At 42.2% G+C, this 22,096-nt stretch overlaps 1 protein-coding gene across 3 annotated transcripts in view; it reads right to left on the bottom strand.

Moving 5' to 3' along the window:
• The window catches only part of nedd1 (NEDD1 gamma-tubulin ring complex targeting factor), a 57,865-nt gene extending 37,356 nt beyond the window's left edge, over nt 1-20,509 (bottom strand). Inside the window, exons 1-7 of one of the 3 annotated variants that reach the window (XM_078553737.1) lie at nt 20,359-20,509; nt 15,950-16,093; nt 14,345-14,439; nt 14,087-14,203; nt 11,968-12,108; nt 9,967-10,196; nt 1,550-1,751 (exon numbers count right to left, since the gene is read on the bottom strand). In XM_078553737.1, coding sequence (XP_078409863.1) covers nt 1,550-1,751; nt 9,967-10,196; nt 11,968-12,108; nt 14,087-14,203; nt 14,345-14,439; nt 15,950-16,085 — 921 coding nt within the window. In that variant the 5' untranslated portion in view covers nt 16,086-16,093; nt 20,359-20,509. Of the gene's footprint in view, nt 1-1,549; nt 1,752-9,966; nt 10,197-11,967; nt 12,109-14,086; nt 14,204-14,344; nt 14,440-15,949; nt 16,094-16,329; nt 16,350-16,459; nt 16,479-20,358 lie in introns of those variants that run through there. The other 2 variants (XM_078553739.1, XM_078553738.1) reach the window with 2 other exon arrangements.
• Nucleotides 20,510-22,096: the final 1,587 nt, after the last annotated feature.

Here is a 22,096-nt window from a genome sequence, read left to right as displayed (position 1 = left end):
ACAACATTCCTCCAATTCTAGCCTTGTGCATCCCTGACTTTCTTTGCTCCACCGCTAGCAACCCTGCCTTCAGCTGCCCAGGCCCTAAGCTTTGGGATTCCTTTCCTAAACTTCTCTTTGTCTTTACCTCCCTCTCACCCTATAAGCCGCATCTCAAAACATACCTCCTTGACCAAGCTTTTGCTGCCTTGTCCTAACATCTCTATGTGGTTCAACGTCAAATTTTATTTGACAATTTTTTTTTGAAGCGTCTGTTAAATGCACTATATAAAAGCAAATTGTCAAATAATTACAGCTCTTTGCTGACATAAACTCAAACGTTAGAAGAAAGTAATGGGTCAGATCTAATCTCACTAATGATTCATTCTGGGACACCTTATACAGGTGTGACCCTTAAAAAAGATTTGCATTTATATAGCACCATTCATGACTAAAGGACATCCGAAAGTGCTTTTAAAATAAATGTAGGAAACACAGCAGCAAAGCTGCACACAGCAAGGTCCCACAAACAACAATGTGATAATGACTGTGTACTCTGTTTTAGTGATGTTGACTAAGGAATAATATTGGCCAGGACACCAAGGATGAATCCCTTGCTCTTCTTCGAAAGAATGTCACTGGGTCTTTTATGCCCCGAGAGTGCACAGGGAGCCTTAGTTTAACCTTTCAATTGAAAGGTTACATCACATTTTATTGAAAAAATTGATATAGCACCTTTGACAAAATGAAATGTACCAAGGCACTTCACAGGAGCATTATGAAACAAAATATGACACCTAGCCACACAAGGAGATATTATGTCAGATGACTGAAAACTTGGTCAAAGAGATAGGTGTTAAGGAGTGTCTTAAGGAGTGAGTGAGTGGGGTAGAGAGGTGGGGAAGTGTAGCAAGGGTATTCCAGAGCTTAGGATCTAGGGAACTGAAGGCATGGTTACTAATGATGGAGCAATTATAACAGGGAATGTAGGAAGACCAGAATTAAAGAAGTGCAGATTGCAGATAGGGAAAGGCCATGGAGGGTTTTGGTTTTAAAATTTGCATCCCTGTTTTCAAGATGTTGCTTGACTGGGAGTCCATGTCGGTCAGCGAGCACAGGAGTAGCAGGTGAATGAAAATTGGTTTGAGTTAAGACACAGACAGCAGAGTTTTAGATGATATGAAGCTTGTGAAGGGTAGAATGTAAGAGACCAGCCAGGGAGATATTGGAATAGTCAAGTCTATTAGTATGAATTAGGGTTTCAGCACGTGAGCTGAGTCAGGGGCAACCTCAGGTGATGTTACGGAGGTGGAAATAGGCAGTCTTAGTGATGGCACAAAATATGAGGTCAGAAACTCACCTCAGGGTCCAGTGTGACACCAAGGTTGTGAACAGAGTGGCTGATGCTTTTATTAAATGAAACAAATATGTACTCTGTGGTGATAATTAAGTGCTTTGGTGTTTGGGTGATATAGTGACAATTTTGTACCACTTCACTTCAATATGCTTGGCTTTAAAACTAAAAAGATATTGTACAAGGTAGGAATTTAGTAAGAGTCAGTCTACCTACCTTGAATTGTGTCGAACCATTCTGAAACTTTAAGCACCGTATAGATTTCTTGTGGGCACTGACAATTTTTAGTGGTGAAGTTGTCACTCGTAAATCATAGACATAAATTTTGCCCCTGATGGATCCGACAGCCAAAGTTGCTCCATCAGTCATAAAATCTATCGCAGTCAAAGGAGCTTCAACAGAAATAGCTCTCAGTAGCCTGTGCAGAATGAAATTTAACAAGATCATCACAAAGTTTTAGCTTAAATTCTTTAGGCAGTACAGTTTCCTAGATAAAAGATTAATACAATGATATACCATTTTTAATGATTTTTCCACTAAACCATACGCTTATTGTTCTCTAATATACCTATATAAAAATGTTTTGTCATCACATTTTAAATGTTGCGTGTCTGTGCATAAATTTCTAAGTTGCACTTGTACCTGATTTATAAATATGAAATTTAATTCAAATAACGAAGTATAGCTAAAGGGATGGGGATCAAGCAGCAAGTTAGGAGCAGAAATGAAACAATTTCAAAACAGACAACCAAAAATAAAAATATAGGCGATGAAGCAAATTGCTCAAAATATATTTTCTGAAAGCTTTTCAGCCATCACCTCAATCTCCAAAAAGCTGAATGCTTATTGTTGAAAACAGGATTTGCAACCAATTAAAAATTATTATCTTATTGAATTACTATCACCAAGTTTGCAGATGACACAAAAATAGGTGGGAAGGCAAGTGGTGAGGATGACACAAAGTCTACAGAGGGATATAGACAGGTTGAGTGAGTGGGCAAAAACTTGGCAGATGGAACATAATGTGGATTATACACTTTGGTAGGAAGAACAGAGGAACTGAATATTATTTAAATGGAGAAAGACTGTATAAAGCTGCAGCACAGAGGAATTTGGGGGTCCTCGGTCATGAATCCCAAAATGATAGCATACAAATTCAGAAGGAAATGGGGAAGGCAAATGGGATGTTGGCCTTCATTTCAAAGGGAATGGAGTATAAAAATAGGGAAGTCTTGTTAAACTATACAAGGCACTGGTTAGACTACACCTAGAATACTGTAAACAGTTTTGGTCCCCTTATCTAAGGAGAAATATATTGGCATTGGAGCCAGTCCAGGGATGGTTCACTGGTTGATCCCGGCTTTGGAGGGATTTTCTTATGAGGAGAAGTTGAGTAGGTTGGGCCTGTATTCATTGGAGTTTTGAAGATGAGAGGCGACCTTTTGAAACATGTAAGACTCTTAGGGGGCTTGACAGATGCGGAGAGGTTGTTTTCCCCTGTGGGAGAGTCTAGGACCAGAGGGCATAATCTCAGAGTAAGAGGTCGCCCATTTAAGACAGATGAGGAGGAATTTCTTCTCTCAGAGGGTAGTGAACCTGTGGAATTCTTTACCGCAGGGGGCTGTAGAGGCTGAGTCGTTAAGTATATTCAAGGTTGAGATAGACAGATTTTTAATCAGTAACAGAATCAAGGGTTATGGGGAAAAGGCAGGAAAGTGGAATTTGGGATTATCAGATCAACCATGATCGCATCGAATGGCGCAGCAGCCTACTTGTGCTCCTAGATCTTATGGTAATGACAAAAGCATCTTGAAAAAAAAACAATTGAGCTATGCATCGGCAGTTCTCCATTCGAACAGCTTTATGACAATATTTTCTGTAGAGGGGTCCAATTGGGGAGGAAAACTAAATAACCCAAAAACACGAGTCTTACACAAAAAAGAATGGATGTTTTGAACTGCCCCAACATCTGATCTGTGTATAACTGCTCAAAGTGGTCACTTCATCCAAATCTGCCTTTAAAAGTGAAATGCCATAGCTCTACGATTTGAAAGATTGTTTCCCTGATCGATAGCAAGAATACTGTATGCAAATCATTAAGTCTGTATTTTTTAAATTATTTTTACCCCAATAATATATACAAATAGTAAAAGAAAGACTTGCATTCACAGTGCATTTCACGACCACCAGGCGTCTCAAAGCACTTTGCACCCAAAGTAGCTCAATGTACTCTTTCAGTCTATGTGGGAGCAATAAACCATCCCACAAGAATACGAAGAAGCCTCCATTGTCCATCTGTACAAGCGGAAAGGAACACACCAATCTTGCAAGAATCCTAGAGAAATCTCACTCATCTCCATCGCCAGCAAAATCTTCACCAGAACCCTTCCGAACCACTTAGTGCAACATCGCGACCAAGGTTTGCTTCCATTGAGTCAGTGTGGTTTCAGAAAAATCAAGGAACCACAAATATGATGTTTACAGTTAGACAGCTTCAGGAAAAATGCCAAGAACAGAACATGGACCTTTACTCCAGGTTTGTTGACCTGACCAAGACCTTTGACACAGTCAGCCGTGAGGGCCTTTGGAAGGTTATGGAGAAATTTGGCTGCCCTGAGAAATTCATCACAATGGTTCGACTGTTCCATGGCAGCCTGCTTGTGCATGTCCTGGATGATGGTGAGTCTTCTGACCCATTCCCAGTCACTAATGGAGTTAAACAGGGCTGCGTGCTAGCACCAACCCAATTCAGCATGTTTTTCTCTGCCACGCTTTCCGATGCCTTCCACAGTGACAATCCTGGCATCGAAATCAGGTATTGCATGGACGGGAAGCTGCTCAATCTGAGATGATTCCAGGAAAAGATCGGGATCAAGGTCATATATCACGATTTCCTGTTTGCCAATGACTGTGCACTAGCTACTGGTCCAAATCTGCACATGCAACATAGCATGGATTTTTCCTCTGATGCATGCTACAACTTCATGTTATGATCAGCATGAAGAAAACTGAAGCAATGTACCAGCCTGCTCCAGGAAAGCCCTCTCTTGAGCCCAAGGTCCATGACCAGGAGCTGTCAGCAGCAGATAAGTTAACTTATCTCAGCAGCACACTTTCTTGAGCTGTCGATATTCAGGAGACGCATGCAGAAATTGTCAAAATACATGTAGCCTTTGGCAGGCATTGAACATCATTCTGGGAATGAAGAGGAGTAAGTCTGCTGAGAGCCTTTAGAGCAATAGTCCTGCTCACTTTGCTGTACACTTGCAAGGCACGTACCAACGTCAGGCCAAAAAAGCTCAACCGCTTTCGCTTCAGCAGTCTTCGGAAACTTCTGAAGATCTGATGGCAAGACAAGATGCCACTGAGGAGCTCACCTGAGCTGGCATATCAAGCATCCACACCAAATTGAGTCTCGGCTGAATATTTTTTCTACTCATTTACAAGATGTGGGCGTTGCTGGTTAGGTCAACATTTATTGCCCATCCCCAATTGCCCTTATGATGATGAGCTGCCTTCTTGAACTGCTGCAGTCCATGCAGTGTAGGTACACCCACAGTGCTGTTAGGGAGGGGTTCCAGGATTTTGACCCAGTGACAGTGAAAGAATGGCGATGTATTTCCAAGTCACGATGGTGAGTGACTTGGAGGGGAACTTCCAGGTGGTGGCGTTCCCCTCTATCTGCTGCCTTTGTCCTTCCAGATGGTAGCGGTCATATATTTGGAAGGTGCTGCCTAAGGAGCGTTGGTGAGCTTCTGCAGTGCATCTTGTCAATGGTACACACTGCTGCCACTGTTCTTTGATGGAGGGAAGGCGAATGCTTGTGGATGGAGTGCAAATCAAGCGGGCTGCTTTGTCCTGGATGGTGTCCAGCTTCTTGAGTGTTGTTAGAGCTGCACCCATACAGGTAAGTGGAGAGTACTCCATCACACTCCTGACTTGTGCTTTGTAGATGGTTGACAGGTTTTGGGGAGTCAAGTGGTGAGTTACTCACCGCAGGATTCCTAGTCCCTGACCTGCTCTTGCAGCTACAGTATTTATATGGCTAGTCCAGTTCAGTTTCTGGTCAAAGGTAAGCTCCAGGATGTTGATACTGGGGGATTCAATGATGTTAATGCCATTGAATGTCATGGGGCGATGGTTAGATTCTCTCTTGTTGGAGATGGTCACTGCCTGGCACTTGTGTGGTGTGAATGTTACTTGCCACTTGTCAGTCTAAGCCTAGGTATTGTCCAGGGCTTGCTGCATTTGGGCATGGACTGTCACAGTATCTGAGGAGTCACAAATGGTGCTGAACATTGTGCAATCATCAGCGAACATCCCCACTTCTTGTGATGGAAGGAAGGTCATTGAAGCAGCTGAAGATGGTTGTACCTTGGACACTACCCTGAGGAGCTCCTGTAGTGATGTCCTGGAACTGAGATGATTGGCCTCCAACAACCGCAACCATCTTCTTTTATGCTTATGACTCCAACCAGTGAAGAGTTTTCCCCCAAATCCCATTGACTCCAGTTTTGCCAGGGCTCTTAGATGCCACACAGTCAAATGCGACCTTGACGCTGACAGACACTCTCACCTCACCTCTGCAGTTCAGCTCTTTTATCCATGTTTGAACCAAGGCTGTACTGAGGTCAGAAGCTGAGTGGCCCTGGCAGAACCCAAACTGGCTGTCAGTGAACAGGTTATTGCTAAGCAAGAGCCGCTTGATAGCACTGTTGATGACCCTTTCCATCACTTTACTGATGTCCGAGAGTAGACTAATCAGGCAGTAACTAGCCGGCTTGGATTTGTCCTGCTTTTTGTGTACTGGACATACATGGGCAATTTTCCACACTGTCGAGTTGGACTGATCATGTAGCCAAAATACCTGATACTTGCTTACCAAAGTGAATCTTCTATGGAGAGCTTGAGTCTGTGGTGCACTCTCATGGCAGTCAAAGGAGGTGCTGCAAGGGCACCTTGGAGATACATACTGTGTTATATAATGCTCCTTCAGTACTGCACTGTAGTATCAGCACTGATGTTTGTGATTCATAAGGAAGTGTGCTACCAACTGAGACGCGGCTGACATGGCTAAAGTGTAAGGAAATGATTCATAATTAGACCTTCCGTATATTTAATGATGAGCTCATTTTGAATATATGTAATGCATGGTGCTATGTGCTGTTAAACTATGAAAAGCTAAATATAATTAAGGCATTGTAACTTCATGATAAGAATAGAATCACTATCTACAGATGTTTGCTGTACAGTATCTTAATGTTCCTCCCACTCTCTTGAAGGCAGTGGCCATTTTTGGTACAGTTCCATCGGTGAACACGACTGTGCAACTTAGAATACAGGCAGCAGATTTTTGAATTCAAAAATGGGTACCTAGAATATTACTTCGACACTTCATAATGTGATGTGCAAGCAATGTTCCACCAATAGATAGTGCTAGATGACAGCCTCACTCAGAGCTCCTGCCTACCATCTGTTAGCAATTTGAAAAAATGGTAGAATGCTCTATAGTACTTGTAAGAATGAGTAATTCTACTTAAAAGACTTGCATAATCTTTCATGGCATGTGGACATCGCTGGCAAGGCCAGCATTTATTACCTTTGAACTGAGTGGCTTGCCAGGTCATTTCAGAGGACCCATTGCTGTGGTCTGAAGTCACCTGTAGGTCATACCAGGGCAAGGATGGCAGGTTTCCTTCCCTAAAGGACATTAGTGAACTAGACGGGTTTTTACAAGAATCGGTGAGAGTTTCACGGTCAGCATGACTGAGACTAGCTGTCAATTCCAGATTTTATTAATTTAATTTAAATTCCACCAGCATTAACCTGGGCCTCTGGATTACTAGTCCAGTGACACTACCATTACACCACAAGCTGCTCATAAATATTCATATATTCTATGCAATAGCCTTAGAATCATAGAATAGAACATCACAGGAGGCTATTCATCCCATCGAGTCTACACTGGCTCTTTTAAAAAGCAATCAAGCTAGTCCATTCCCTGTTCTATCCCCATATCCCTGCAACTTTTTATCCAAGTATTTACCTAATTCCCTTTGGATGGTGCAAAAAATTCAATAATAGCTTTCCAATCAGGTAGTGCATTTGAAATTCTAACCACTCCTGCATAAAAAACTTTTTTCCTTATGTCATCTCTGATTCTTTTGCCAGTTACCTTTAATCTGTGCCTTGAGTTATTAACCCTGCAGCCACTAGAAACAGTTTCTCCTTATTTGCTTTATCTAAACCCTTAACCATTCCAAATACCTCTATTGGATCTCCCCATAGCCTTCACTACTCGAAGAGAAGAAAACAAAGTTTCTCCAGTCTATCCAAGTACTGCAAATCTTCTTCCCTGGAACCATTCTAATAAATCTCCTCTTCATCTTCTCCAATTTAAATCCCGCTAAATCCCTTCTACAGAGTTTTGCCCAGGATTGGACATAACACACTTGTTCGGTCCCAGCTGTGTATCATGTAGGTTAAGCATAACTTTCTGGATTTTATACTCCATGCCTTACTTATAAAGCCCAGGATCACAAACATTTTATTAGCTGCTTCGTGCACAAAGATCTATGCATAAATACCCCAAGGTCTCTCTGGCTTGTACCAATTATCATGCATGGTTTCTCCCCATTCTTTGAATCAAATGTATCATCTCGCACTTCCTTGTATTAAATTTCATCTGAATTTCTGTTCAGGGCTATGCGGCTGGACCTGTTATGTAGAAGATTCCATATCATTAAAGAATGAAGAAAGGCTACAAAGGGATAGAGGAACATTCAGGACCTGGATCAGTTTTGAAGGAGTTAAAATTTCACCTTGATTCTGTCTTAATCAATAGCCACTTTTATTGTGTGTATAACTCTTGGTATATTACGATCAGCTCGGGCCACTAAATTTCAACTTTCACCTTGGTGTTGCATTTGACTCCAAGATGAACCACTGATCATGTATCCGCCCATCAGCAAGATCATCACCAGCTTCACAATACCAAGCTTTCTCCACTGGGTTTGCCAATTGTCCGATTTGACCCATAGAACTTTAAGATCTTTAAGCTTTAGGGGGAGGCAGTGGCACAATGGTATTGTCACTGGACTGCTAACCAGACACCCAGGGTAATGCTCTGGGGACCCAGGTTTGAATCCCGGGGCCCAGGTGGAATTTGAATTCGTTAAAAATTCAATAAAAATCTGGAATTCAAAGTTTAACGACCACCATGAAACCGCTGTCGATTGTTATAAAAATCCATCTGGTTCACTAATATCACACCAAACCTCAAAAGGAAATATTAGGTCAGATGGCTAAATGCTTGGTCAAAGAGGTAGGTTTTAAGAAATGTCTTAAAAGAGGAGAGCAAAGTACAGGAGCAAAGAAGTGTAGTGAAGAAAATCCACAGACTGGGGCCGATGTAAGGGCCACTGCTGCTGGGTCAATTATAACTAGGAATGCACAGCAGGCCAAAATTAGAGCAGCACAGATATCTGAGGGTTGTGGTGCTGGAGGAAATTACAGAGGTAAAGAAAGGTGAGGCCTTGGAGGGATCTGAAATATTGCTTGGCTGGGAGGCAATGTAGGTCAGAGAGCTCAGGGATGATGGGGAATGGAATTTGGTGCGAGTTAAGGCATGGGCAGAGTTCTGGATGACCTCAAGTTTACGGAGGAATCTTGACATGTGAGAGACCAGCCAGGAGATCGTTGGAATAGTTGAGTCTACAGAAAGCAAAGACATGGATGAGGGTTTCAGCAGATGAGCTGAGACTGTGTGTGTGTGTGTGTGGGGGAACAGACGGTCTTAGCAATGGTGCAAATGTTTGGTGATCAAACATGACACCATGTGAACAGACTGACTTAACCTCAGGGTGCTGCCAGGGAGAGGGATGGAATCAGTAGCTAGGAAATGGAGTTTGAAGCTGGGACCAAAAATATCCAGTCTTTCCAACATTTGCTCGGAGTACTGGATGTCGGATGAGCAGTCTAATAGTTTAGAAATAGTAGAGGAGTCAAGAGAGGTGGTGGTGTCGTAGAGCTGGGTGTCTTCAGTAAACACGTGAAAATTAACGCTGTCTTCAGATAATGTCACTGAGGGGCAACAGCAATAGGAGGGGCCAAGGATTGAACCTTGGGGGACAGCAGTGTAGGAGCAGGAAGAGAAGCTGATTCCTTGGCTAGGATTAGACAGATAAGAATGAAATCACATGAGAGCAGCCCCACCCACCTGGACAACAGTGGAGAGGTGGTGGAGAAGGATGGTGGTGTCAAGTGTGTCAAAAGTTGTCTTTAACAACTTGTTCACATTTGCCCCCAAATGTCTCTGTTCTTGCAATCCCTTTACTTATAATACCTCCCTTCATTCTTCCCACCAAAATGTATCACTTCAATACTTTCTACATCAAATTTAACCTGCCCACGTGTCTGCCCATTCCACCAGCCTATGTTCTCGAAGTCTATCACTATCCTCCCCACAGTTCACTGTACATCCAAGTTTTATTTCATCTGCAAATTTTGAACTTGTGCCCTGTACACCCAAGTCTAAGTTATTAATGTATTTCAAGAAAAGCTAGGGTCCTCATACTGACAATACATAATGGAGATATGTAAAGTAACCACCACACATCCCAAAACATACTCACATCTTGCTGGATGAGTCATAGCAGTTGATCTTTTTATCCAAACCAACTGTGGCAAACAATAGATCATTTACTGGTGAAAAGCACAGTCCAGAAGCTGGAGCCTTGTGGGCATTTTCAAAGTTATGATAAGGTTGTTGTGTATTAACATCCCAAAGGGTTACAGTTCCACTGTCATGGACACTTCCCAGTAAAGCTTTCTTAAAGATGGAATACTTGAGATTTTGCACCGGCTGAAAAAGGAAAAAAGAAAATCAAGCAGAAATAGTTGAAATGTGCAGCCATGGAGGGAGGTAGAAACAGATGTGGAATTTTCTCTAGTTAAAATGAAAGAAATAATTTCAATCTTCCAACATTTAACTTGCCAATTCAGTTAATTATTTTATTGGGACAAAGAATGCTGCTTAAAGTTCCGATAAAAGGTAATTGACCTGAAACATTAACTGTTTCTCTCTCCACAGATGCTGCCAGACCTGCTGAGTTTTTCCAGCACTTTCCATATAAAGTCAAGCCGATTTGTGAAGAAAACATCTTATGTTAAATACATTGTCATACCAAATTAAGTTTTAGTTTGACATTATACATTAAGCAGCAAGTAACCAGTCACTAATTGTGGTACTAAAACAAAAGAAAGCTCAATTATGTTTTTTTGAAGTGATTTGTGTAGGGCCATTCTGGTTCCATGTATAGCAACAAACAGTTCCAACCTGTTGACAGATTAATATGTAGATTTTGCAGTATCAATATTTTAAAAAAAAACATTTTGTTGAGAGCAATAAGATGGTGAAACTGGTGCTCTAACTGAAGTAAAACCAACAACTTGAGTTTCTAATTAATGCACAGCTTTTCTGATAGTTTATTTATTTACAGGGGTAGGGAGAGGACGACAAATGAGTTGAATACGTTTCTGAATTTAGTTCATTCAGCAGAGTTTATTTTTTGGACTCAGCTAAACCCTAACACAAACATAACTTTCACGCAGAGTTCAGTAGTTGCCTGAAAAAAATAGCAATGAGATTTCCCCAGGGTAGCAGTATCCACTAAATTAAAGCAACACAATTCAGGAGAGCAATCAGGAACTTCCCCTCTCTCCATCCTTCCACTGCACCCCAACCCCCCAGACCCCTTACACACTTTCAGCAGCAAGGTAAAAGTGAACACATTTTTTAAGTTTTACTCTGGTTTTACAATTATAACACAAACAATTCTGTGTTTGATTACGGACTTCGGAAAATTGTTCAAATAAAAACAGGCAAAATAAAGTTACCTCTTATTTATGCAAAAAAGTGCATAACTTCATTTTTTGTAGGCTGATAGCCATCAGGAAGAGGAGATTTCCAACTAAATGGTTTGAGCTGGATTTCATCTCCAGTCCTGTAAATAAAAGCCACTGTTGAATTCACTGCTCCCAAGAGGAGCAAATTGAAATGATAGTGGGAGCCTATTACCACGTCGTTAGAAAATGAGTTCCTGCATAGGGTACAATTTGGAGAAAATGATGCTGTACAGGCAATTGATGTACTTATTTGGAGTCAAACTTGCTATGTTAGCTAAAGATTTTAAAATAGACACCAATTAGCAAGTGTAACACAAAATCAAATATACATATTAAACCACTTTCAAATCAATAATCATAGAATAACACAGCAGAGCAGGCGGCCATTTGGTCCATTGTGCCTGTGCAGGTTCTTCGAAAGAGCCACTCCCCTGCCCTTTCTCCAAAGCCCTGCAAGTTTTTTCCCTCCTTCAAGTATTAACCCAATTCCCTTCGAAAGTTACTAATCCACTTCCACCATCCTTTCAGGCAATGCATCCAGTAATTTATCCCAATAAAGCCTCAAATCAAGATTATTTCCAATTTCTCCCTGAACCAAAACCAAACAGTCAAGCACTAAACTATATGTGACAACTCATTTCCCCAATATATTGCCAGTTTACAAAAGTAGAGAAAAGAGCATTTACAAAATTTTAAACTTCAAAACACTGGCTGAAGATAGTATGTACCTGAGTTTTACCGTGACCAAATGGAGCACTAGAAATATTAGTTGTAACACTGTGTAGAATAATATCACCGCTGCGGGAGCCTGATGCTATATAGTAGTCATTCCAATTGAAACATACACTACTGACTTCATCCCGATGATCCTGCAATGCACATTATTGATTAGTAGAACGCCATTAACATGGAAGCTGTTTTTAGATATGTAAATTATAAAAAATATATATTAAGCACAAAAATGTCAAAGAAAGTAACTCTAACATAATACGTCAATTTGTTAAACTTCCACAAACAATTAGGAAGACACAAAAGTAGTTAGCGCACAGTTTGGGAGTGGCAGAGATGCTTTAAGGCACTCAAACACCAAAATGCTGATCCTGAACAGAAAGGTAAATGTTACAAAGATCAAGGAGAATAGGTGGGGTAATACAAATTCAGATCTGTTTTATATCTTCTCAGATCTAGTGGAATCAGCTACTCCGATAAGCAGTCTGAACACTTATTTTTGTGGGATTTGACTCATGCTGTATCTATTTCTACAACAGAATGACCTAGGATTCTAATAACAGTACCCGCCTTCACAACCAGAACTAGATATTTGTGTCTTTTACACCACTATTCTCTATGAAGGCAGAGCAAGCAATTATTTGGTGAGGGTAGAAATTAAATTATTTATCTGCTTCATTTTACAGGGAGAGGACATACAGAACAACTGTTAAGATCAGCCTCTTTAATTTATGTAATACCAAAGAACATTAATGTCCCATCTTAACTACCTTAAGGAACTTACTTATGCGTTTAATCCCACGGAACTTTAACTAAACACGGTTGTTGGCATTAGAATTAAAACTTTCATGTTAAAGCAGCAAATTCTTCTATCCAAACAGCCAAAGGAAAAAGGAGAAAGGATGAAGATGCTACAAAATACATTCCAAAGATATAACGTAAAATTAGTTTTCAAAACCATTGATGCAGACTCTGGGATTTGCATCAAAATACAGTTATCAGAATACAGAACTCAATGCATTTCTCTTGTTTTCTACAGGTGAAACTTGAAGTATGTAAAAAGCATAAGTTAAAATGTCCAACTTGAAATTCTTCACATCATATTATACAAGATTTTTGGGTGTTGCTGGCAAGGCAAGGCTGGAATATAATTAGCTATCAACCAATTATTGGGAGATATTCATGTGGAGCTAGGGGCTCAGAGGCTTGACCCAGGTAAGCAGAGCAGGTTTCATTCCCTAAAGGACATGAATGGGTTTTCGCAATAATCTGACAGTTTCGCGATCACTTTTATTGACATCAGGTTTGTTCATTTTCAATATTTTTTCAGAGCTTAAAATCAAATTCACAAAATGTCATAATGGGATATGAATTCATGTTTCCGAAATTATTAACTCAGATCTCTAACTTACCAAGTCCATTAACAGTCACTATGCCCATATCCAGTTTTTACATTTCTACCCAACAGGCATGTTGTCTATCCTGGAATAAACTGTAAACTCTTCCCATCTCCCTGCTATCAAAACAACTTGCATTCTTTCAGGTCCTCCTCACCCATATACGACTCCCAGGCTGAGGGGGCAAAACTGAAACTGCTCTTAACTTCTGATAAAGGCTTCTGGCCCAGGAATGGGAAGATGCAAGTAAAAGATTTGGATCAACTTGCTCTGATTCTCTCTCTCCCTGTCTCTGAGGGAACAGACAGATTTTACTGCGCTCTGAATAAAATAAATAAGAGCAGATATTGGCCACTTAGCCCCTCGAGCCTATTCCACCATTCGGTAAGATCATAGCTCATCTGATCCTGGCTTCAACTTCACTTTCCTGCCACTTTCCAATAACCCTAGGCCTCCCTATGGATCAAAAATCTGTCTTTTGCAACCTAGGATATATTGAATAACCCAGTTTCTACTTCTTTCTGGGATAGCGAATTCCAAAGATTCATAACCATTTAGGAGAAATTCCTCCTCACCTCAGTTTTAAAGGGGCAACTCCTTATTTTGAAACTATGCTCCGTAGTTCTAGTTGGGGATTATGAGAATGGACTTGTGACATATTCATCATGGAACAGCAAAACTGAAGTCTCCACTAACACTTAACCATTGTTGAACAAAATACCTTCAGTGTCCTATGAGATCTCTTTGACTTGATATCCCAGATATTGACCGTGTTATCAAGACCACCACTTACAATACACTTGGAAGTAGAATTCAGGCTTAGACATGTCTGCTTTTTCTGTGGAATGAGACAAAATTTAATTATCAAAACGGACTCACAAGCATATTAAATTAATGAAGCTCAGTGCAAGAAATTCCCAAACTTTATTCTCCAACCTTAAGTAATCTTTGTAGCTTTAAATAACGAATAGTTACCTACCCCTTCGGCAAGATCTTTTATAGGAACTGGAGTGGGTTTGCAGGATGACAGCACTATTTTGTCACCACTGCTAGATGAGCTCACCAAACACTGATGTAGAGGAATGAAGGTAAAATGGTTTCAAAAATGAAGTTATTTTGCCTCATTACAAGAGCCAAATTACTATTTGAAGAACAAAACGCTTTGTAAATTAAGCTGTGACTCGGATACTCAATGGCGTTCAAATGCTGAAGATAAGAAATCTTGAAGTTTTACAAGAGGTTTGTTAAAGTTGAAACCAGGCTAAAAATACGTTCAAAGTTCAAACAAAAAATACTGCTGACTCTGTTTTATCCACTATATCATCTCTGGTCTATTTCAAACAAGTTTAAGCAATCTCTGAACAAGGATGAGCTTTTTTTTTAAACTTAGGAAGAATTTGAGCACATTTCAGAATGACACAGGGGGAATTAATGGGCGCTCATGGAAGCAGTGATGTGAACAGGTCTGAAAGAGAAGGATGGAGGCAGGAAGAGACTAGCAAAAACTCTGACATTGGAAATAAAATCCTAAGATCAGAAAGTGACATGAAATTCCAGCAGAATGGGGAACTTAGGAGTTGAACATTAAAAAAATCAATCCGCCCTGCTTAAAGATGCTGTACTGCAAACCCCCATTTCTCTTATGATAGCTTGTTAATTTGGGATCCTATTGACAGATTATAAAATTATTTTATGAAACAATATAAAACCATATAAACTATTTTACATATGCTGGGAGCCTCTTGATTAAGAAAGACATAACGGAATTCAACATCGCCTCCAATGTACCAGCTCAGCCTTTGGCCAAGCAGCAGGATGTGAAACCCCAGACTAAGGTCATGGTTTATGGGAAAGCAGTGATCCCCGCACTCCTACGTGCTTCAAAGACTTGGATAAGCTACTGCAGGCACTTCAAAGCACTGATGTACCGCCAGTGGTGCCTTTGCAAGATTCTCCAAATCCGGTAGCAAGAAAGGCCAATAGCAGTGTCCTCTCCCAAGCTAACATGCCCAGCATTGAGGTGCTAATCACTCAAAACCAGCTCCGTCGGGCGGGACATGTCATTCATGTGCCTGATACCCCCGAGGCAACTGCTCTACTGGGAGCATGGCCACGGTAGGAGACTCCCAGGAGGAGAGGAATCGCTTTAGGGATGCCCTCAAAGCATCTCTGAAGAGATCAAACATCCCCACTGACTCACGGGAGACCCCGGTTTGTGATCGACCAAAATGGAGGTGGTTCATTCGGGAAGGCACAAAACACATTGATAGACTTTGTTGGGAACATGCAGAGGTGAAGTAGAGACATCGGAGAGAGTGCACAAATCTCCTAACAACTCATTTACTCGACCCTTCAAGCACCACCTGCCCCACATGTGACAGAGTCTGCAGATCGCACATTTGAATTATCAGCCATCTCAGAATCCATTGAAACGGAGAGGAAGCAAGTCATCCTCGATCCTGAGGGACTGCCTTAGAAGAGAAAATCAATTACCACAACATTCCAATGGTAACTGATTAGTTTTACATTTGATTAACTTACATAAATGCAATAGTTATTGACAACAATGAGCTCCAAAGGATATTATCAACAGTCCAGCAAACAGATGTTACTTCACAGGGTTTCTTGTGAGGGTTAAACTGTTCCACCACTGTCATTGAAACCGAATCCCAGATTTTAATGTCATCCCCGCATGAGGCTAATTTGATGCTATCCTGCATGGTATATCCTGCAAAGTATGAACATGAGAAATAGGATTGCCACCAGAATTAGACGCTTGGTTAAGTATACAGTCGTTTCTCAAAGATTGACTAGATCCTGGGTCTGAATATAGATTAATAGAAAGATAAAGACAACATACAGAATTTAAATATGCACAGTTTAGGATATCCAGCTTTTCAAATCTGCATGTATATTGCCACTAATAGCATTCAAACAGTTAACAGTTTGCATTTATATTAGCACCTTAAAACATGCCTGTGCACATTGCAGTTGTATGAAGAGGGGCAAACACTGAGCCAGGAGTTTAGAAAGGATGATTGAAAGCTAAGAGAAAAATAAGATGGGTTTTTAAGAAGATCCATTAGTCTGATACCTTGATTCCAAACCGGAAGAACCTAATTTGACTAAGTATCAAATACTTCGAGGCAAAAGGAGACCTTTAAAATCACAATTATACATTACACAGAGGCCCGCTTCCAGTGTAAAAATTGAAGACTTTTGTTCAATGGCAGGGTCAACCATTTATAGTTTAAATGAAGTAGAATTTATAGCAGCATTTTCCCATTTTGATCATTTTATCAAAATGTTGACATGAATAAAAAAGCATCAGGAGAAAATGAAAGACTTGCATTTATACACACCTTTCACAACCTCAGGAAGTCCCAATGTGCCTCACAGCCAATGAACTTTAGTCACTGTTGTAATGTAGAAAACACTTTGTGTTTCCAATTTGTGCACAGCAAGTTCCCACAAATGACAACCAAGCAGCTGAGGGATGATGTTGACCAGAAGACTGGAAAGAACACCAACCCCCTTCCTCTCAAAGTAATGCCAACGGTCTTATGTCCAGCTGAGTTGGCAGATCAGGCCTCATTTTAACATCTCATCTGAAAGAGTGCAGCACTCCCCCTGTTGCTGCTCTGAATTAGCAGTCTGGAATATGTGGAGTGAGATTTGAACCCACAATCTTCTGTTCGGTTCAAGCGCTCTCACTTCTGAGTCAAAGGAAATGAGAATAACGGAGCTGGGAACAGGGTAACTCAATGTGATTAGGACAATTTAATCACATGGGAGAATAAATACTACTGCAAACCAGTTAACTTGTCTCACATTGTGCATTTAACATATTTCTACATAGATGCTGTAAAAGTAAATTTTATTTGATGCAAACTGATAGTATTGCACATTTTTGATGCCTATTGCAGCTGGGTCGTTATTAAACATTGTAAATACATCGGTAATGAAATCACATTCTCAACAATACATCTTTTGAAACAAATTAGCTGAAGTCACAACAAGATACCATGACACATAATCCTTCCTTGTCTTCTCTGCAGCCTTGCAACATAATTGGCCACACCATCCTCCGCCACTGCCTGTCCTGTGCTCAATTCTGTTCTTACCCAACTGATCACAGCCTGAACATCTCTACCTTACACTACTGCCTCAGGAATCCCTCAAGAATCCATCCTGGAGTCAAACATCAGGAATGTGCTGCGTGGATTAACAAACAGGTTGTGCAGAAGCAGCAGTCGTTTTAAGATGCATGCACGGAATTCTTAAAGGAGCATTGCACTGCAACAAACTGCCCACGCACGGGAAAGGGAAGAGGGAACACTGCTCGAGTCCAACCTCATTTATTTCTGCTTAAAGGTAGAAAAATCAACAGAAATGGCAACACACATCAATGAGGCTATAAAAATTTCATTGGAATTCATTTCAAACACTGAAGGGGGAATAGAGTTAATGTTGAGGGTGTGGAGTTTACCTTGGAAGTCTTCAGTCTTCCCACTTTAAATGGAAGTAGTTCTAGTTCATTTCAGTCTGGATTTTGGAGTCTGACAACACAGAGACGGTTCAGAACGAGCTGGGTGTCATCAGCGCACATGTGAAAGTTGACTCCATGTCTGTGGATGATATTGCCAAGTGTTGTCCCACCCCCCCTTAAACCAGCTTATATTTCACCTCTCTTCTATTTTTACTTAGTTCTGTTGAAGAGTCATACAGACTCGAAACGTTAACTGTGTTCCTCTCCGCAGATGCTGCCAGACCTGCTGAGTTTTTCCAGGTATTTTTATTTTTGATTTCCAGCATCCGCAGTTTTTTGCTTTTATTTTGCCAAGTGTTATGTTGTACATAGAACGCACAATACAGAAAACAGGCCATTTGACCTAACTGGTCAATGCCAGTGTTAACATTCCACAGTATTCTCCTCTCAGCCCTCTTAATCTAATCCTATCAGCATTTCCTTTGGTTCCTTTCTCGCTCATGTTTTTATCTAGCTTCCAATTTTATTTTTATTCATTCCCATGATCTGGGCTTCGCTGGCTGGGCCAGCATTTATTGCCCATCCCGAACTGCCTTTGAGAAGGTGCTGGTGAGCTGCCTTCTTGAACCGCTGCAGTCCATCTGGTCCAGGTACACCCACAGTGCTGTTAGGGAGTTCCAGGACTGAGTGGCCCTGGAAGAACCTAAATTTGGCATCAATGAGCAGGTTATTGCTAAGCAAGTGCCGCCTGATAGCACTGTTGATGACTCTTTCCATTAGTTTACTGATGATAGAGAGTAAATTGATGGGGCGGTAATTGGCCGGATTGGATTTGTCCTGCTTTTTGTGTACAGGGAATACCTGGGCAATTTTCTACATAGCCAGGTAGATGCCAGTGTTATAGCTATACTGGAACAGCTTGGCTAAGGGCACGGCAAGTTCTGGACCACATGTCTTCAGTACTATTGCTGGAATATTGTCAGGACCCATAGCCTTTGCAGTATCCAGTGCCTTCTGCCGTTTCTTGACATCACATGGAGTGCATCGAATTGGCTGAAGACTGGCATCTGTCATGTTGAGAACCTCCGGAGGAGGCCGAGATGGATCATCCACTCGGCACTTCTGGCTGAAGATTGTCGGCAATGCTTCAGCCTTATCTTTTGCACTGATGTGCTGGGCTCTTCCATCATTGAGGATGAGGATATTTGTGGAGCCTCCTCCTCCTGTTAGTTGTTTAATTGTCCACCACCATTCATGACTGGATGTGACAGGGCTGCAGAGCTTAGATCTGATCCATTGGTTGTGGGATCATTTAGCTCTGTCTTAACACTTGCTGCTTATGCTGTTGGGCACACAAGTGGTCCTGTGAATGAATGAACTGAATGCCACTCCATGCAGTAACAAGTTCTCCAGTTAAATCTCCCTGAGTAAAAAGTTTTCCTGAATTCCCTATATTGGAATGAGTAACTATCTTGCACTTATTGCCCTAGTTTGACAGTTTCTACTGTCTGCAGTTTCAGGCTGATTAAGTGCGATACAAAGTTAAGATCGAGATGTATCCATCATAAGAACTGCCGCCGTACAACTCTCATTGCCCAACTCTATCATTGGCTTAACTATTTGCTGTTGGCACCTTCATTAATGTTTTTATCAATTCAGGACCAATTACTCAAAAGTTCTTGTAAACAATTTCCCTCCACAAGCTTGAACTCATTCAAAACCAAAATCTTGCAGGAATAATGCTCTGTGATTAGAAGCTGAAATTTTAATTGTAACCCATTCAGTGGTGACACTCTTGCCTGAGTCAGAAATCATGGGAATTTAAATTTCACTCCAGAGACCTGAGCCTATAATCCAGGTTGACGTTCAATGGAATATTGAGGGAGTGGTGCACTGTCAGAGGTACTGTTTTAACAATAATACATTAAGCACAGACTGTCTGCTCTCAAGTAAAATAACCCACAACCAAATTCAAAATACAGTACGAGCATTCTCTCTGGTATCCTGGCCAATAGTTATCCCTCAATCAATATCACCAAAATAAGTCTTTTGGTTATCACGTTGTTTGTGTCAGCCATGACTGAATTGGTAGCACTGTCTTTGAATCAAAGTTCTAGATTCAAATCCCACCCCAGGGTGGGAGCACAAAAATCAAGGCTGACACTCCAGTGCAGCATCTCAGTGCAGTCTCTGCTCCGTGGATGTAACAGCTCCCATGGCACAATTTCAAAGAAGAGAATAGTTATACTTCAATATTTATCCCACAATCAACATCATAAAAACAGGTCATTATCACATTGCTCCACATTGCTCTTTGTGGGAGCTTGGTGTGTGCAAGTTGGTTGCCAAGTTTCCACATTATAACAGCGACGACACGAGAAAAAGTACATCCTTGAATCTAAAGCACTTTGAGACCGCCTGAGGTCCTTAAAGATGCTACAAAATTTCTTTTCTAATTAGAAAATTGCTCCACATTCCAGACTTAAATATGGTTAAAAACAGACCCTGATCCCCAGAGACAGAGAGTTGTGGGAAAGTTGCAGCTCCTGCCCACCAGCCGCTGAATATTACCGCAGGAGCCGAGATGCCTCCTGTGGAGATGGTCTGTAGTCAGGCCGGACACAGGACGCTCTTACCGGGAGGAGAGGCCGGACTCCGGGACCACCGGCTGGGGAAAGGGGGGGGAACGCGGAGCCAGCTGCGGCTCGGGTGTCTAGATGGGGTCTCCAGTCGGACACTCCGGTGCCTCACGCTGTAGCTCGGGCCCTAACGCACTGACAGACACCGTTCTTCCCCGGGTCACTCACTGACCCCCAGCCGCCGGGCCAAACACTCAAGCCCTTGGCGCCAACAACCGCCTCCCCAGGATGCGCACGCACCTACCACAAAACAGGCCATCCCAAGGATGCGCGCGCACTGCCGGCAAGCACCGCCCCACTACGGATTGTGAGCGAGCCCCGACAAGCCCCGCCCCTGCCCAGGTTGCTCGCGCAGCACCAAGAACCGCCCACATCCACCAGTTCTGCGTGCGCACCTCCTACGACACCCAACAACACTGCGGGATGCGCGCGCACCTGAAGCTTCGCGGTTTCTACCGCCGCTTTTGGTTTGGGGAGGAGTCGGTCTTAATTGTGCTGGTGACAGAATCATGGAATTACTGAGTACATAGAGTCAATTAATGTTCCTGCTAGCTCGCTAACAAAGCAATTCACCTGGAAGCACTCTCCCACCTTCTCCACTAACCCTGTCACTTACTTAATGATCCAGTGCCGGTTTCAGAGCTTCCATTGACCCTGTCTCCACCACACTCTCAGACAGTGCATTCCAGATCCTAACCACTCGATTGACCCTGTCTCCACCACACTCTCAGGCAGTGCATTCCAGATCCTAACCACTCGACTGACCCTGTCTCCACCTCACTCTCAGGCAGTGCATTCCAGATCCTAAACACTCGATTGACCCTCTCTCCACCACACTCTCAGGCAGTGCATTCCAGATCCTAACCACTCGATTGACCCAGTCTCCCCCACACTCTCAGGCAGTGCATTCCAGATCCTAACCACTCGATTGACCCTGTCTCCCCCACACTCTCAGACAGTGCATTCCAGATCCTAACCACTCGATTGACCCAGTCTCCACCACACTCTCAGACAGTGCATTCCAGATCCTAACCACTCGATTGACTCTATCTCCACCACACTCTCAGACAGTGCATTCCAGATCCTAACCACTCCATTGACCCTGTCTCCACCACACTCTCAGACAGTGCATTCCAGATTCTAACCACTCGATTGACCCTGTCTCCCCCACACTCTCAGACAGTGCATTCCAGATCCTAACCACTCGATTGACCCAGTCTCCACCACACTCTCAGACAGTGCATTCCAGATCCTAACCACTCGATTGACTCTATCTCCACCACACTCTCAGACAGTGCATTCCAGATCCTAACCACTCGATTGACCCTGTCTCCACCACACTCTCAGACAGTGCATTCCAGATCCTAACCACTCGATTGACCCTGTCTCCACCACACTCTCAGACAGTGCATTCCAGATCCTAACCACTCGACTGACCCTGTCTCCACCTCACTCTCAGGCAGTGCATTCCAGATCCTAAACACTCGATTGACCCTGTCTCCACCACACTCTCAGGCAGTGCATTCCAGATCCTAACCACTCGATTGACCCAGTCTCCCCCACACTCTCAGGCAGTGCATTCCAGATCCTAACCACTCGACTG

Source organism: Cetorhinus maximus, chromosome 12, assembly GCF_964194155.1.
Source record: "Cetorhinus maximus chromosome 12, sCetMax3.hap1.1, whole genome shotgun sequence".
Classification (NCBI taxonomy): Eukaryota; Metazoa; Chordata; class Chondrichthyes; order Lamniformes; family Cetorhinidae; genus Cetorhinus; species Cetorhinus maximus.
Note: the sequence above shows the minus strand (reverse complement) of the source record. Positions and strands in the feature narration are given on the sequence as shown.